General features: G+C 53.7%; 1 protein-coding gene across 1 annotated transcript; it reads right to left on the bottom strand.

Annotated features, from left to right (window-relative positions):
- Positions 1 to 742: 742 nt before the first annotated feature.
- PRPH (peripherin) lies at positions 743 to 4,303 on the bottom strand. The gene is made up of 9 exons (XM_040234119.1): positions 3,753 to 4,303; positions 3,324 to 3,384; positions 3,056 to 3,151; positions 2,506 to 2,673; positions 2,273 to 2,398; positions 1,962 to 2,182; positions 1,798 to 1,847; positions 1,458 to 1,537; positions 743 to 1,205 (listed from the first exon to the last, which is right to left on the bottom strand). The coding sequence occupies exons 1-9, from the start codon at positions 4,292 to 4,294 to the stop codon at positions 1,143 to 1,145; spliced, it is 1,407 nt and encodes a 468-aa protein (XP_040090053.1). The 5' UTR covers positions 4,295 to 4,303; the 3' UTR covers positions 743 to 1,142.
- Positions 4,304 to 13,276: the final 8,973 nt, after the last annotated feature.

The following is a 13,276-nucleotide window of genomic DNA, read 5'->3' as shown; positions in this document are numbered from 1 at the left end:
GGGATGGAATGGAGTGGAGGACAGCATGGAAATAGATATTCCAAGCATGGGGAGGAGTGATGGCAGCAGAATCTGATCTGCTTGCTAAGTGTGTGGAACTGACTCGTGTGGGTGGCAGGGCTATGCCAGGGGAAAGGGCTACTGAGGCAGAAAATGTAACCCAGGCAAGCGCTGAGAGTGGCCTTGACCAGTGGGGTGGCAGTGGGGACAGGGAGAGCCAGACAAGCTTGAAACAGCTATGAAGCAGAACTAACAGAATTGGAGCATGTGAAGAAAAGAAAGGGTATAAAATGAGGTGAGCTGTAATTTGGGCAATGGAGGGCCTGGTGGCGTCTTCATCTGTGATGGAGAATCCATAAGGAAGAAGATGACTGCAGACAGTGGAGAGCAAGATGGCCGGGCTCTGCTTTCATTCAGGGTTGCAGGTGGGGAATGGAGGTTGAGAAGGAATGGACAGAGAGGTAGGAGGAATATCAGGAGGGCAGACAGGAGTCATAGACAGTGAGAGTCAGAGGAGAAATGACTTGAGGCAAGGGGAAAATAGTGCCGAGCCTCCTTTGCACGGATGCCCCCATAACACAAACACAAGCGCACTGGGGAGTTTTCTCTTTCTCTCTTAACGATTCCATGATTTTTCAAAAAACCAAGATATAACTAACTTACAGTATTATATTACATTCAGGTATGTAGCATAGTGATTCCATATATTTATACACTACAAAATGATCACCACTGAAGAGGGTTCCCTTGATAACAGTTTTATTTGATTTAAAAGTGAAACTCAGACCCTGACCCACCCACTAACCTTGGGGTTGTGGCAGGAATAGACTCGTCCTGGGGTTGGTCAGCTTCTTAGCAGAATGAGAAATGGGGGGAACATACAGACTTTTACCAGGACAAGAAATGGGGACCATAGAGACCCTTAGCAGGACTAGAAGTGGGGAACATGTGGGTCATGCCTATGTGGGCATGGAGAGGCAGGGAGAGGCCCAGCTACAGTGCTGGGTAGGGCTTGGCTACCGGCCAGGTACGGGGTGACTGGCGCCATCCCCTGGACACATGCAGAGGGGAGGAGACAATTCCGGACTGGTGTTAGGATTTGGCCTCAGAGGCCTGGGGCAGGGCAGGGAGCTCTGATCAGTTCAGTAGCTCTGAGGAGACTTGTCCAGCTCACTGTGTTGCTCCTTCTGAGACTCTGTCACCACCTGCTGGGGGGTGAGGCATGTGAGGGGCACAACCACTCAGCACCACCCTCCCTCTAGCTCCTTTGTGGCAAAGTGTACCCCCTCCCTCTCAACCAGTTGAGGCTCCCATCTGAACATCCACCTCCATCTCCCTGTCTCACTCTCACCCCAAGAATCACTCACCCACAAACACCCGAAGATTGCTTACACCAGGCTGGGCTCAGAAATACTATGGGACATGATGGGGTCCTGGGCTCAAGTGGCCCATCTCACCTCTCCATCCCGAGTCTCAATGGTCCTGATCAGAACCATCTTCCGGCTGTGGGTTTCCTGGGGAGGCTCCACCTCAGGTACTGAAAAAGGCAGGATTTGAGGTTGAGGGGAGGAGTCTTGGGATGTCCAAGCCCCTATATTTCTTTGGGGTCGCAAACAGTCGGATAGACTGAGCGACTGAACTGAATATCTCTTTGGGAGGGGTAGGGCCCGAGGATCAGGGGCGAGGACAGACTAGGGCCAGGCAAGAATCAATCCCTGAGCAGAGCCATGTCGAGTGCAGCCAGGTACAAATGGACAAGGGGACAGACAGGTTGGAAGTCAGACGCGGAAGACTCACCAGTCGTCTTTATACTCAAGGATGCAAAGGAATGGACTGGCACGGAAATCCTGGGGACAAAACCTGTAGTCAGCTACTCGGCGTGGGGCTGGGGGGGACCCTGGCCTTCCACCCGCCTCTCCTCCACCCCCACCCATCCCGACCACGCCCCACCCGCCCCTCACCGGCTCTCCTCGCCCTCCAGCAGCTTCCGGTAGGTGGCGATCTCGATGTCCAGGGCCATCTTGACGTTGAGAAGCTCCTGGTACTCTCGCAGGTGACGTGCCATCTCCTCCTTGAGCTGCCGTAGCTCCTCCTCAAGCCGCGCGGCGCCCGCCTGGTACCCGCCGGCCTCCAGGGCAAACTGCTCCTCCAGCTCCCGCAGCTGTCTGAGCAGCGCCTCGTTCTGGGGAGGCGGGGGAAGAGGGGTGTCAGTAGGGGGAGCACAGCCTTCGTCCTCCACCCCCGGGGCCGGGGCGCGCAGCATGGTCCTCACCGTGCCGCGAAGCCCGTCCACCTCGCACGTCAGGCTCTGGATCTGGCGTCGGGACTCATTCATCTCCTGCTTGGCTTGGCGCAGGGCCTCGTGGTTCCGGTTGGCGGCGTCGGACAGGTCCGCGTACTGCGGCGAGGGTGACAACTCGGGCGTGAGCAGACCGGATGGGTCCTTCCCCCCAGCGCCCCACCTTTCCAGGCCCTCCCAACACCCCCGCCCCCGCGCCCCCGCACCTTGGACTTGTACCACTCTTCTGCCTCCTGCAGGTTCTTCGCCGCGATGCTCTCGTACTGGGCTCGGATGTCCCTCAGCGCCGCTGTCAGCTCGGGCTTCACGGCCGCCTCCACCTCGACGTGCTGCACTTGCTGGCTCTCCACGCTCAGCTGCAGGTCTCTCAGCTCCTGTCGCCCAGGTCAAGATGCCGAGTTCATCGCGCAGATCCCACGCGGGCCACGCAGTTGGCGCGCAGAAAAGAGAAGAAACACTTGAATGAACAGAAGGGGGCGCCAGGGAGCGCAGCACGCTTAGGCCTGCACAGCCCGTGCCCCGCGGGTACTGTCATCCGCGAGGTTTCAGGGGTGCATCTCCGCTGCTTGCCACCAGGTGGCGCAGGGGTGTGAGTCTAACCACCTGTAGAGGGGGTGGAGGGAGGGCCCGCGTCTACTCAGTGAATCTCTTTTCTCTTTCAACGCTCCACCCCCGACTCTCTTCGTGAGCTTGTCCCCCAGCTCCAGAGACCACCCTCAACCTCTGAAGTCGCACCTAACACCTGGGTCCACCCACCTCCTCGTGCAGCTTCTTGAGGAACTCAATCTCATCCATCAGAGATTCAATCTTGCGCTCTAGCTCCAGGCGGGACAGGGTGGCGTCGTCCACGTCCTACAGGGGGTGACAGTGGGGGTTCGAGAGCAGGGAGGGGTTGCTTAGGTCGAGGAAGAGCCTGGCCCTTCCTGTCTGTCTCTGGGGGCTTCTGGTTCCCTCCCTTTGCCCACAGATGCCACCCTGGATATGCAGACGGTGGGAGGGGTGGGGATGGGGAGACCGAGCTCACCTTACGGAAAAGCACGAGGTTGTGCTCCGCATCCTCCCTCTTGCGAGTCTCTTCCTCAAACCTGGTGGGAAGAGTGTGCAGAAACTGAGCTCCGGGGTCACCGCCCAGCCTGCAGACCGCGACCCCCAGGATCTGGGTCAGAGCTGCTACTGCAGCCTCTAGGAAGGGGTCTTCAGGCTGCCTGATGGACTTGCCCCATTTTCTCTGTAAACGGCTGGAAGCTGGAGTGGGGCCCCTTTGTACACAGGGGAGACATAGTAACTCCCCCTCCCTAACCTCCCCTGAGACTCAGCAAAGTGGTGCTGGTGGGGGAGTGCCCGCCGACGAGGGTGCTGCCTGCACACGCCCAGGCGGACAGGCGAGGGGCGGCTCCTCCCTCCCGGCGGCAGCCTCGACGGCCGCCGCCCCGCCCTGGCCCTGCCCTCTGACCTCTGCTTGAGCGCTGCCAGGTCCTCCGCCAGCCCGTCGCGCTCCACCTGCACCCGGTCGCGCTCCCGGCCCAGCAGCTCCAGCTCCCTCCGCAGCTCTCGCAGCTCCTGCTGGCACAGCTGGTCGGCGCGCGCCGGCTCCTGGCCCCGGGCCTGGCTCAGCTCCCCGCGCAGGGCCGCGTTCTGCTGCTCCAGGAAGCGCACCTTCTCGATGAAGTTGGCGAAGCGGTCGTTGAGCTCCTGCAGCTCCTGCTTCTCGTTGCTGCGCGTGGCCAGGAACTCCTGGTTGAGCGCCTCGGCCATGGAGAAGTCGAGGCGCTCCGAGGGCAGGCGCAGGAGGGCGCCCGTGCCCGCCCGGGGACCGCGGAAGCTGCCCAGGCGCACGGAGGCGCCGGGGGACGCCGAGCCCAGCAGGCGGCTGCTCGAGAAGCGGGAGCTGGACGAATAGGAGAAGGCCCCCGGGGACAGTGAGGGCGGTGGCCCGAAGGTGCGGCGGTAGGAGGTGGAACTGACGCTGGACCGGAGGCCCGACGGGTGGCTCATGGCGGCCGAGGATGGGCAGTCAACGCCGGCAGAGCTGGTCAGGGCGCGGGGAAGGAGCCGCAGACCGCTGCGAGGCGGATTTATAGGCCTGCGGGTTGGGGGGTGGGGGGGCTGGGCTGCTCCTCCCACTGGCCTGACGGTGGGGCTATGTGGGGAGGGGGACGCCCCACCCCTGCGGAGCCGCGGGAGTGCCGCACCCTCGCTCCCTGGTGCTGGCGCCTGGCCCACTTGATTCCCCCTGTTGCTGGCGGGGAAGGAAGCAGGGATGGCGACCACAGGCCACAGACAGGCAGGGAGGTGAGGGTCAGTGACTTCTAGCAAGCATCCAGAGCTAGAGCCTAGGATGGGAGGGCCTGACTTGAACTGGGGGTCGCTGGCTGAAAGAGCTGGTCACGGTAGAGGGATAGGAGGACTGGAGGTTAAGGGGCAGGCTTCACATGAGTAGGGAGGAGGTGGCCCAGGTGATGGAGAATCGGCCTGGCTTAGGCCCCAGAGTCTGTGACTCCACATGTCCCCTGAAGGCTAGGTTCCACTTTCAACTGCTGTCTCGTCACCGCACCCAGGGAGATCTGGGGGACAGGAACGCAGAGGCAGCCGAGGTGGGTGAGGGAGGGCTGGTCTCTCCATAATCCCCAGGGCTCTGGGCAGGGTTGCTGCCTGGCGCCAGCTCTGCTGCTAATGGACTGGCTTCTTCCCCTCCCCCTCCCCTGGACACTTGGCCAGGGGGTTGCCTGCTGATGTCTCACCCTTAAAGACACAGATCCCAAATCCACCCCAGGCCCCAACAAGATGGGCACATCAGAGGGGGCAGAGGGTCCCAGCTCTGAGTCCCACCCCAGACATCTGTGCCCTGCCGGAGGCCGAGCTCAGTGAGCCAGTGTATGCTGTCTGTCTTTACTGGCTTCTCCCTTCCCCCAGCCAACCGCTGCTCAGTCACGGCCTTACGGGAACCAGGGCCATTCCTGAGGTAGGAAGGGGAGGGGGCTGAGGGGCAGCAGCTGCTGCCAAGCCTGAGAGATGGACCATTTCCAGTACTGAGGAGCCGCAGGTACCCAGCAATGGGCGGGGCTGGATGGGTAGAGAAGAGGAAAGAGAAGGTACCCATCCCCACCAGTTCAGGGATGAGGGGAAAAAGGCCCAGAACAGAGCTGCACGCCTGTGCACACAAACAGATGCAGAAGCAAAATAGCACCGTATACTTAAGTGCACACGCTAGACACACACAACCACGCGTCCCTTCATACCCTTCCCCACTGCACTAACGTGGGGAGGCTGATGTCTGGTCTTTCCATGTCAAATGGCTTCCAGAATGCAGGCACAGGCTGCTCAGGAGTGGACAGAGGCAGCGTGGGTGGTCTGCAGGAGCCGGGTGCTGAGGCCTGTTGGGCTTGCCAGGAGCTATGGGGCTGCTGCCGCCAGGGACTCCAGGGCTCTCCAGTAAGGACAGGTCTGCGTAAGACTGGCCCGGAAGACAAGAGCTGGGCGTCTGGGGAATCAGGTCTGGGACTCCGGGCTGGATCTCTGGACAAGGAGGGCGGTTGCCTGGCTGGCCATCTCCTCTGCACTGCAGGGCAGAGGAGCCTCCCGCCTTTGTATGGCCTCCGAGATGGGCCAACGCCCTCCGGCTCACATCCCTGCCGCCTTGCTCCTCTCCAGGCCCCTCCTTCCTTCCGGGCTATTAGTCTCTCCCTGTACAGCTGCCAGGTCCTTCTCCTTGATGAGTCTGGTTTGGTTGCCAGGGGAATGGGAAGAGGGAGGATGGGAGAGAGGGGATGGGATGGATGAACCAGGGCTGGTCTTGAAAGTGGGGAGAGGGAGGGTCCTGCTTGGGCTAGGGCTGGGGCTCCGAAAAGAATGAGGACGGGACTGGGGAAGCCGTGGTGCTTTCTGCTGAAGCCCTGAGTTCTGACCCCCAGCTGCCATTGGAGCCCCATCCACTCCATCCTAGGCCCTGCCCCGCCCCTGTCTGCTGTCCTCGGAGCGGACTGGGAGTCTGAGCTGGTGCTTCTTGCAGAGGGGTAGGTCCTGGGGAGGACCAGCTCAGGCTTTACCTCTGTAGGGAACTGCTGGCAGATTCGGGGGGCTGGCCTGAGGAGTTACTGGTGGGGTTCCCATCCCCTCCCCTGCTTCAGCTCCCAGCTCACCACCCAGAAGCCTCAGAGTAGAGGGAAGCAGAGCCACCTCGACAGGGCCTGGGAGCTGTTAGGCCAGGGTCTGACCTGGGTTTGGGAACCAGGCCTGCTGGCAACTCGAAGAAGACTACTCCCCCACACTCAGAAAGAGTGGGGCCTGGGATGTCTGGGGGCAGAAGAAAGGAAAGTGTCACGGCTAAGAACCAGGGCCCTAGTCCAGCCGCCACGCTTCCCATCTGATTCCAACACTCTGCTGTACAAATACAGGCTTATTATTGTAAAATCCTCTCATGAGCTCCAGCCAAAGGGGGATAATTGTGGCTTCCACATCAGTGTTGTCAGGAGGGTTACATAAATACATGTAAAATACTTAGGACACATATAATAAAGGCTGAAATTTTAAGCTAATTTTACTATTACCAGTGCTACTATTACAAATCTCTAGAGGGATATTCTCAGCCCCCAAATACAGTGAGGAAGGGTCTGGACTTCCTTTGGATTGTCCCCACTAAGAGCAGTGGCGTGGGGACAGGGTGGCAGGAGCCCAGTACTTCCCGGCTGATGGAAGGAGGAAAGGGTAACCTCAGTGCCCTGGGCAAATACGCACTGATTAAGACACGGACACTGGACAGACTGGCTGCATGGGTTTGATCTCGGCTCCTCAACCTAATTAGCTGTATGCTTTGAGTTTGCTTGAGTGATTTAACCTCTGTTCACCCCATTTTCTTTATCCATCAGTGGGAATGATAATAATGGTACCTTAACCCCCTAGTGTTGGAAAAGTAAATGGATTCCAGTATGTGAAGCGCTTAGTGCTTGGCAGGTAATACATGCTGTATAAGAATTAGCCAGTGTTAATACCCCTCCTCCTTCTGCTGTCCTTGGCTGCTCTGGTGAAGACTCAGAACAGACAACTGGATGTATTCACAGGTTTGCAAGGCAGGTATGCAATGAAGTTTAGATTACTGGCAAGATAGCTGCTAAATGACCAGCCATGGTCTCAGAGCTGGATGAGGAAGGGTGTGTAGGGAAGAGAAGGCAGGGTATTGAGAGAGTAAAGAGGTCCACAGCTGGACTTTCAGATGAGACCAAAGAACAGTCACAGGATAAAGGGGTCGAAAGAGGCACTCAGAGGGTAGGATGCTGTTTTCAGAGAGCAGGATGCATGAATTCGAGATTCTGGAGCTGGGATGTTTACGGATAAGATTCTTAGGGTGTTTCTAAGGGAGTGGGCAGCTAAGGCTAAGGTGGAATGGAGGGAAAGGTCATTGGAAAAGAGATCAGGTCACCAGACCGGGCACTTACTAGCTGTGTGACCTTGGGCAAGTTACATGTCCTCTCTGAGCTTCCGTTTTTTTTTCTTTTCATCTGTAGAACAGGAATGATGATACCTTTCTCACAGAGGGGTCATGAGATCTAATTGAGGTATTGTACATGAAGCAATTAACATGTTGTGAGGCTCATAGTAGGTGCTCAACATGGTTGAATGCCTTTTCCCCTCCTATGTGACAGAGAAAACAGACATACAGAAACAGTGACACCACCCTCATTAGTTGTATCTAAGTGTCAACTGGGGTCTCCCTGCCCCTCAAGGTCTAGGATTGGCTCAACCTGCATTCCACATCCTGGGAAATTTCAGTGTCCTCCCCCAGATCTCCTTGCCTTCCTGCTTTCTTCATCTTTACATCCCTAGATGCAAAGCCCTAGTGTCCCTGAGTTGGCCGACTGTACAGCCGACTCTCCACAGTGTCCCACATGTGGAACTCGGCACCATCCTTGGTTCCTGTGATACCCACCCCATCACTTAGGTAGGAACTGAGGCCCAGAGGGACAGAATTGCCGGTCTGAGGTTGTACAGAACTGAGGCTCAGAGGGACAGAATTGCCGGTCTGAGGTTGTACAGTGAGCTGATTATGGCTCCCTCTCCAGGAAGACACGTCCTGGTTGTTCAGGGCCTGCTGGTATTGTGTGTTCTGGGCATGCAGGAGCGAGATGAGCCCCAGCCAGAAGGAGTCCAGCTCCATTCCAGGTGGGCTCGCCCAGGCTGGTCCAGCTTCAGGATCCCCATTGACAGAGTGGCTCCACCAAAGTGGAGTCCTTTCCCCATGATCTCCATTTTGGAGCTCTGCTCCTCCCAGTCAGGGAGCACCCTAGGTATCTTTTCCATCTCATCACTTCTCTCGCTATTGTGGTTCAGCCGCTAAGTCATGTCTGACGCTTTGTGACCCCATGGACTGCAGCATGCCAGGCTTCCCTGTCCTTCACTATCTCCCGGAATCTGCTCAAGCTCATGTTCATTGTCAGTGACCCCATCCAACTATCTCATCCTCTGCCAATCCCTTCTCCTGCCCTCAGTCTTTCCCAGCACCAGAATAATTTCCAATGAGTCGGCTCTTCGCATCAGGTGGCCAAAGTATTGGAGCTTCAGCTTCAGCATCAGTCCTTCCAGTGAATACTCAGGGTTGATTTCTTTGGGGATTGACTGGTATGATCTTGCTGTCCGAGGGATTCTCAAGTCTTCTCAAGCCCACAATTCATTTCCTATGAAGAATTGATGCTTTTGAACTGTGGTGTTGGAGAAGACTCTTGAGAGTCCCTTGGACTGCAAGGAGATCCAACCAGTCCATTCTGAAGGAGATCAACCCTGGGATTTCCTTGGAAGGAATGATGCTTGGCCACCTCATGCGAAGAGTTGACTCATTGGAAAAGACCCTGACGCTGGGAGGGATTGGGGGCAGGAAGAGAAGGGGATGACAGAGGATGAGATGGCTGGATGGCATCACTGACTCGATGGACGTGAGTCTGAGTGAACTCCGGGAGATGGTGATGGACAGGGAGGCCTGGCGTGCTGCGATTCATGGGGTCACAAAGAGTCGGACACGACTGAGCGACTGAACTGAACTGAACTGAACTGAAGCACTATGCTAAGCATTTTACACATTATCACTTTTAATCCTCACAATAATGCTATGACATAAGTATTGACACTATTCCCATTTTACAGTTGAGGAAATTGAAGCATGGAGAGGTTAAGCATCGTGCCCAAGGTCACACAGCTACGAATAGTAAACTAGTAATCTGTTTATATGTCTGACTCTCCTGCTCCCTGACAATACAATATTTGAGGGCAGCAATCAAATCTCATTCACTTTCGGGTCCCTAGTATCTAGTACAGGATCTAAATCAAACAACTGTTGGTTCAACTGAAGGGAACCCAGAGGCGCCTGAAAAAAATTTTTCCCATGGTTGTGGAGTCTGGAAAATAAAGAGGTGTGTTGCTGCCACCTTCTGGCCAGATGCTAGAATGACATGTCTGCAGTCTGAACCATCCAGGTTTATTGAGTTTAACACTCAAAGCTGAGGAACATTGAAATTTGGAGGATGCTCCAAAACTATTTATCACCTCCTTCTTAAAGATGAGAGTTATCGAAGAGTGTGTAAGTTAAAATAGCAGCACTGATATTAGGGGCTCATTCTTCCCCTGGGCTCTAGAAACCTCTTCTGCATCCCCAGAAGCCAAAAGCCAGGGAAGGAGGCAGACAGTCCTCAACTCCCCACCCGCCGCCATCCTCCACCCTGTTCATTATCTCCAGGCCTGCCCGCATGGTAAAATTGCTTCTCCATCCACCTGCCTGAACCTTCCAACCAGCTACCTGTCAACTGGAGAACAGGAGAGCAGCTGATGGCCACAGGATGCTAAGGGTTTCCAAAGTGACACAGTGGCAAAGAATCCGCCTGCCAGTGCAGCAGATGCAGGAGACCCAGGTTCGATCTCTGGGTCAGGAAGGTCCCCTAGAGTAGGAAATGGCACCCCACTCTGGTGTTCTTGCCTGGGAAATCCCAAGGACAGAGGAGCCTGGCAGGCTACAGTCCACTGGGAATCGCAAAGAGTCAGACATGAAGGACACGCACGCAATACCCTTTTCCCAGGTTATAACAATTACCAATTGTTAATATTTCCCCATAATTCCTTTGAAAGTAAGTTCCAGACATTATATTTCACCCCTAAATACTTCAGCATGCATCTCATAAGAACATTTTCCTACACACCCACGATACCATTAACCCACCAAAGAAATTTCACATTGATACAATATCATCTCATATATGGTCCATATTCATGTTGCCCTCCCCACAAAGATCCCAGTAATGCCCTTCATAATTGTTTTCCCCTGACCCAGGATTCAAAGATGAAAAATTGTATTGAGTTGCCACTTGGGCAAGGATAAGTCTGGGATGAACTTGGCATGTCTGAGGAACTGCAGAAAGGTGAGGCTGGAGAGAGATGGGTGAGGGGGAGAAAAAGAAAGGTGAGTTAAGAGGAGTGAGGAGGAGTCAGACCACTTTGGGCTTTTTAAATCAGGGGGGAAAGTTTATAGGTTGTTTTTATTTGTTTGTTTCAGCTGCACTGTGCCTTTACTGTGGCCAGGACTTCTCTAGTTTGGTGCTCGGGTTTTAGAGCACATGGGCTCAGTAGCTGTGGAGTCAGAGGTTAGTTGCTCCATAGCATGTAAGATCTTAATTCCATGACCAGGGATCGAAACCTGTGTCCCGTGCATTGGAAGGCAGATTCTTAACCAGGGAAGTGCCTCAGCTTACCCTTTTTCTTTTTTTTTCACTTGATTTTCATTTTATATTGGAGAGTAGTTGATTTACAATGTTGTGTTAGTTTAAAGTGTACAGCAGTGATTCAGTTATACATATACATATATCTAGGTATATGTATATATATCTATATCTATGTATATGTATATACATATATCTATGTATATGTATTCCTTTTCAAATTATTTTCCCATTTAGATTATTATAGAATATAGAGTTCCCTGTGCTTTAGAGTGGTCCTTTTTGGTTATCTAATATTTTACATTTAGTAGTTTGTTAATGTTAAGGGTGCAAATTTCTTTTCTCTTACATATGTGCATAGAGACCAATATTTGTTGTTTTTGTTGCTTAGTCGCTCAGTCACGTCCGACTCTTTTGTGACCCCATGAACTGTAGCCAGCCAGGCTCCTCTGACCATGGAATTTTCCAGGTAAGAATACTGGAGTGGGTTGCCATTTCCCTCTCTCTCTAGCTTACTTTATTATTATTATTATTATTTTACAGTAAACAACTTAGTCTTTTATTTGCTCAAGGCCAGCTGCTGCAGGCACTGAGGCCCCAAGACTTCCAGAAGGGATTGGGGGGGCAGTCGAGCCATCCTGCCTCCCAGGTGCTGCCTGCCCCATCCTGCTTCCTGCAGATGGGAGAGTAGATAAAGTGTACCCTTGCACCATCAAGTATCTCTTCAGTTTTGTGTGTGTGTGTGTCAGTTGCTTGGTCATGTCCGACTCTACAACCCAACGGACTGTAGCCCACCAGGCTCCTCTGTCCCAGGGATTCTCCAGGCAAGAGTACTGGAGTGGGTTTCCATTTCCTTCTCCCCTCTAGCTTGCTTTAAATGCAATGAAAAGACATTGGAGGGTTTTAAGCAGGCAAATGATTGATGACTTTAAAAGGTCAATCTGAAGACAATTTCAGACATTTTGGGACCTTCTATAAGATGATTCCAAGAAAAGTGAGTGTATGAGTTTTCTAGAGATGTCATAAGAAATTACCACAAATGTGATGGTTTTAAACTATAAAAATTGATTCTTTCACCATTCTGGAGACTGGAAATCAAGATGTTGGTAAGATTTACTCCCAAAAGCCCTAGGGGAGAATCCTTCCGTGCCTCTTCCAACTTCCAGTGGCTCCTTGGCTGCTGCTGAGATCTGATCTCTGCCTCTGCCTTCACGTGGCCTTTCCTCCTCTGAGTCTGTGTCTTCCGCTCCTTCCTATAAAGACATGTGTCACTGAATTTGGGGACCTAGGTAACCTAGAATGATCTCACGGTCCTTAACTAATCTTGTTTCATTCCTCATGCGTGTACTCAGTCATGTCTGACTCTGTGACCCCATGGACTGTGGCCCACCAGGCTTCTCTGTCCATGGGATTTCCCAGGCAAGAATACTGGACTGGGTTGCCATTTCCTCCTCCAGGGGATCTTCCCAACCCAGGGATCGAACTTGCATCTCTTGTGTCTCCTGCATTGGCAGGCAGATGGATTCTTTACCACTGAGCCGCCTGGGAAACCCAGCTGATCTGGTAAAGAACCCTTCTCCCAAGGTCATATTCACTGGTTCTGGGATGTGGACATATCTTATTTGGAGGAGGAGGGCACCACTCAGCCCACTATAGTAGGAGATTGTTCTAGACAAGAAACTAAGAGACAAAACAACTAAACTCACTGTTCAAACTTAAATTGGATCCTGGATTTGAAGAAGAAAAATGCTACTGGAGAAATTTGGGTAGATTATATGCTATGGAATGACTGACTACTCCTGTTTTTAGATGTGAAGACAGGAATTGGTTGGTAAGAGAATGTTCTAGTTCTCAGGAGGTGCCTGCAGGAGTGTTCAGGGGTGAAGTGCCATGATGTCCACAACCTTCTTTCTAGAGAGTCAGTTCTGTTGTCCTCGATGTCGTTTCAGTACAAGGCAGTGACTCTGGCTCCTGAGTAAGTGTGGCTGAGAAGGAGCAGCTGCAGAGTTAGTCACACCGCTGATCAGAATAGAAGCCGGGCTTCTCATCCTGGTCTCCACTTGATTCTGCAGCTCTCTTATAAGAGATTGTGTCTGATAAGAATTTCGTGAGCACATGCATGTGCATGAAACGGGCCAGCCCAGGGCTCCTGCCCCTCAGGCCAGCCACCAGGAGACTCTTTTCTGCAATCATGACACTCTGCCGTCCACATCCCCCACCTCCTGCAGGGAGAGGACAGGTGGCAGCTGAACAGACAAGTTCAAAGCGTTTGATGCCCTACAAA

Source organism: Oryx dammah, unplaced genomic scaffold (genome assembly GCF_014754425.2).
Source record: "Oryx dammah isolate SB20612 unplaced genomic scaffold, SCBI_Odam_1.1 HiC_scaffold_29, whole genome shotgun sequence".
Classification (NCBI taxonomy): Eukaryota; Metazoa; Chordata; class Mammalia; order Artiodactyla; family Bovidae; genus Oryx; species Oryx dammah.
The sequence above is the reverse complement of the archived record's forward strand: the minus strand, read 5'-3'. Positions and strand labels throughout refer to the sequence as shown.

Excerpts from the sequence above, each read along its gene's own strand:
- PRPH (XM_040234119.1), bottom strand. The coding sequence starts at position 4,294 with ATGAGCCACCCGTCGGGCCTCCGGTCCAGCGTCAGTTCCACCTCCTAC. Across the intron at positions 3,385-3,752 it reads CTGGCAGCGCTCAAGCAGAG|GTTTGAGGAAGAGACTCGCA; the intron begins GTCAGAGGGCAG and ends TCTTCCCACCAG. Across the intron at positions 2,399-2,505 it reads AAGAGTGGTACAAGTCCAAG|TACGCGGACCTGTCCGACGC; the intron begins GTGCGGGGGCGC and ends CCCTCGCCGCAG.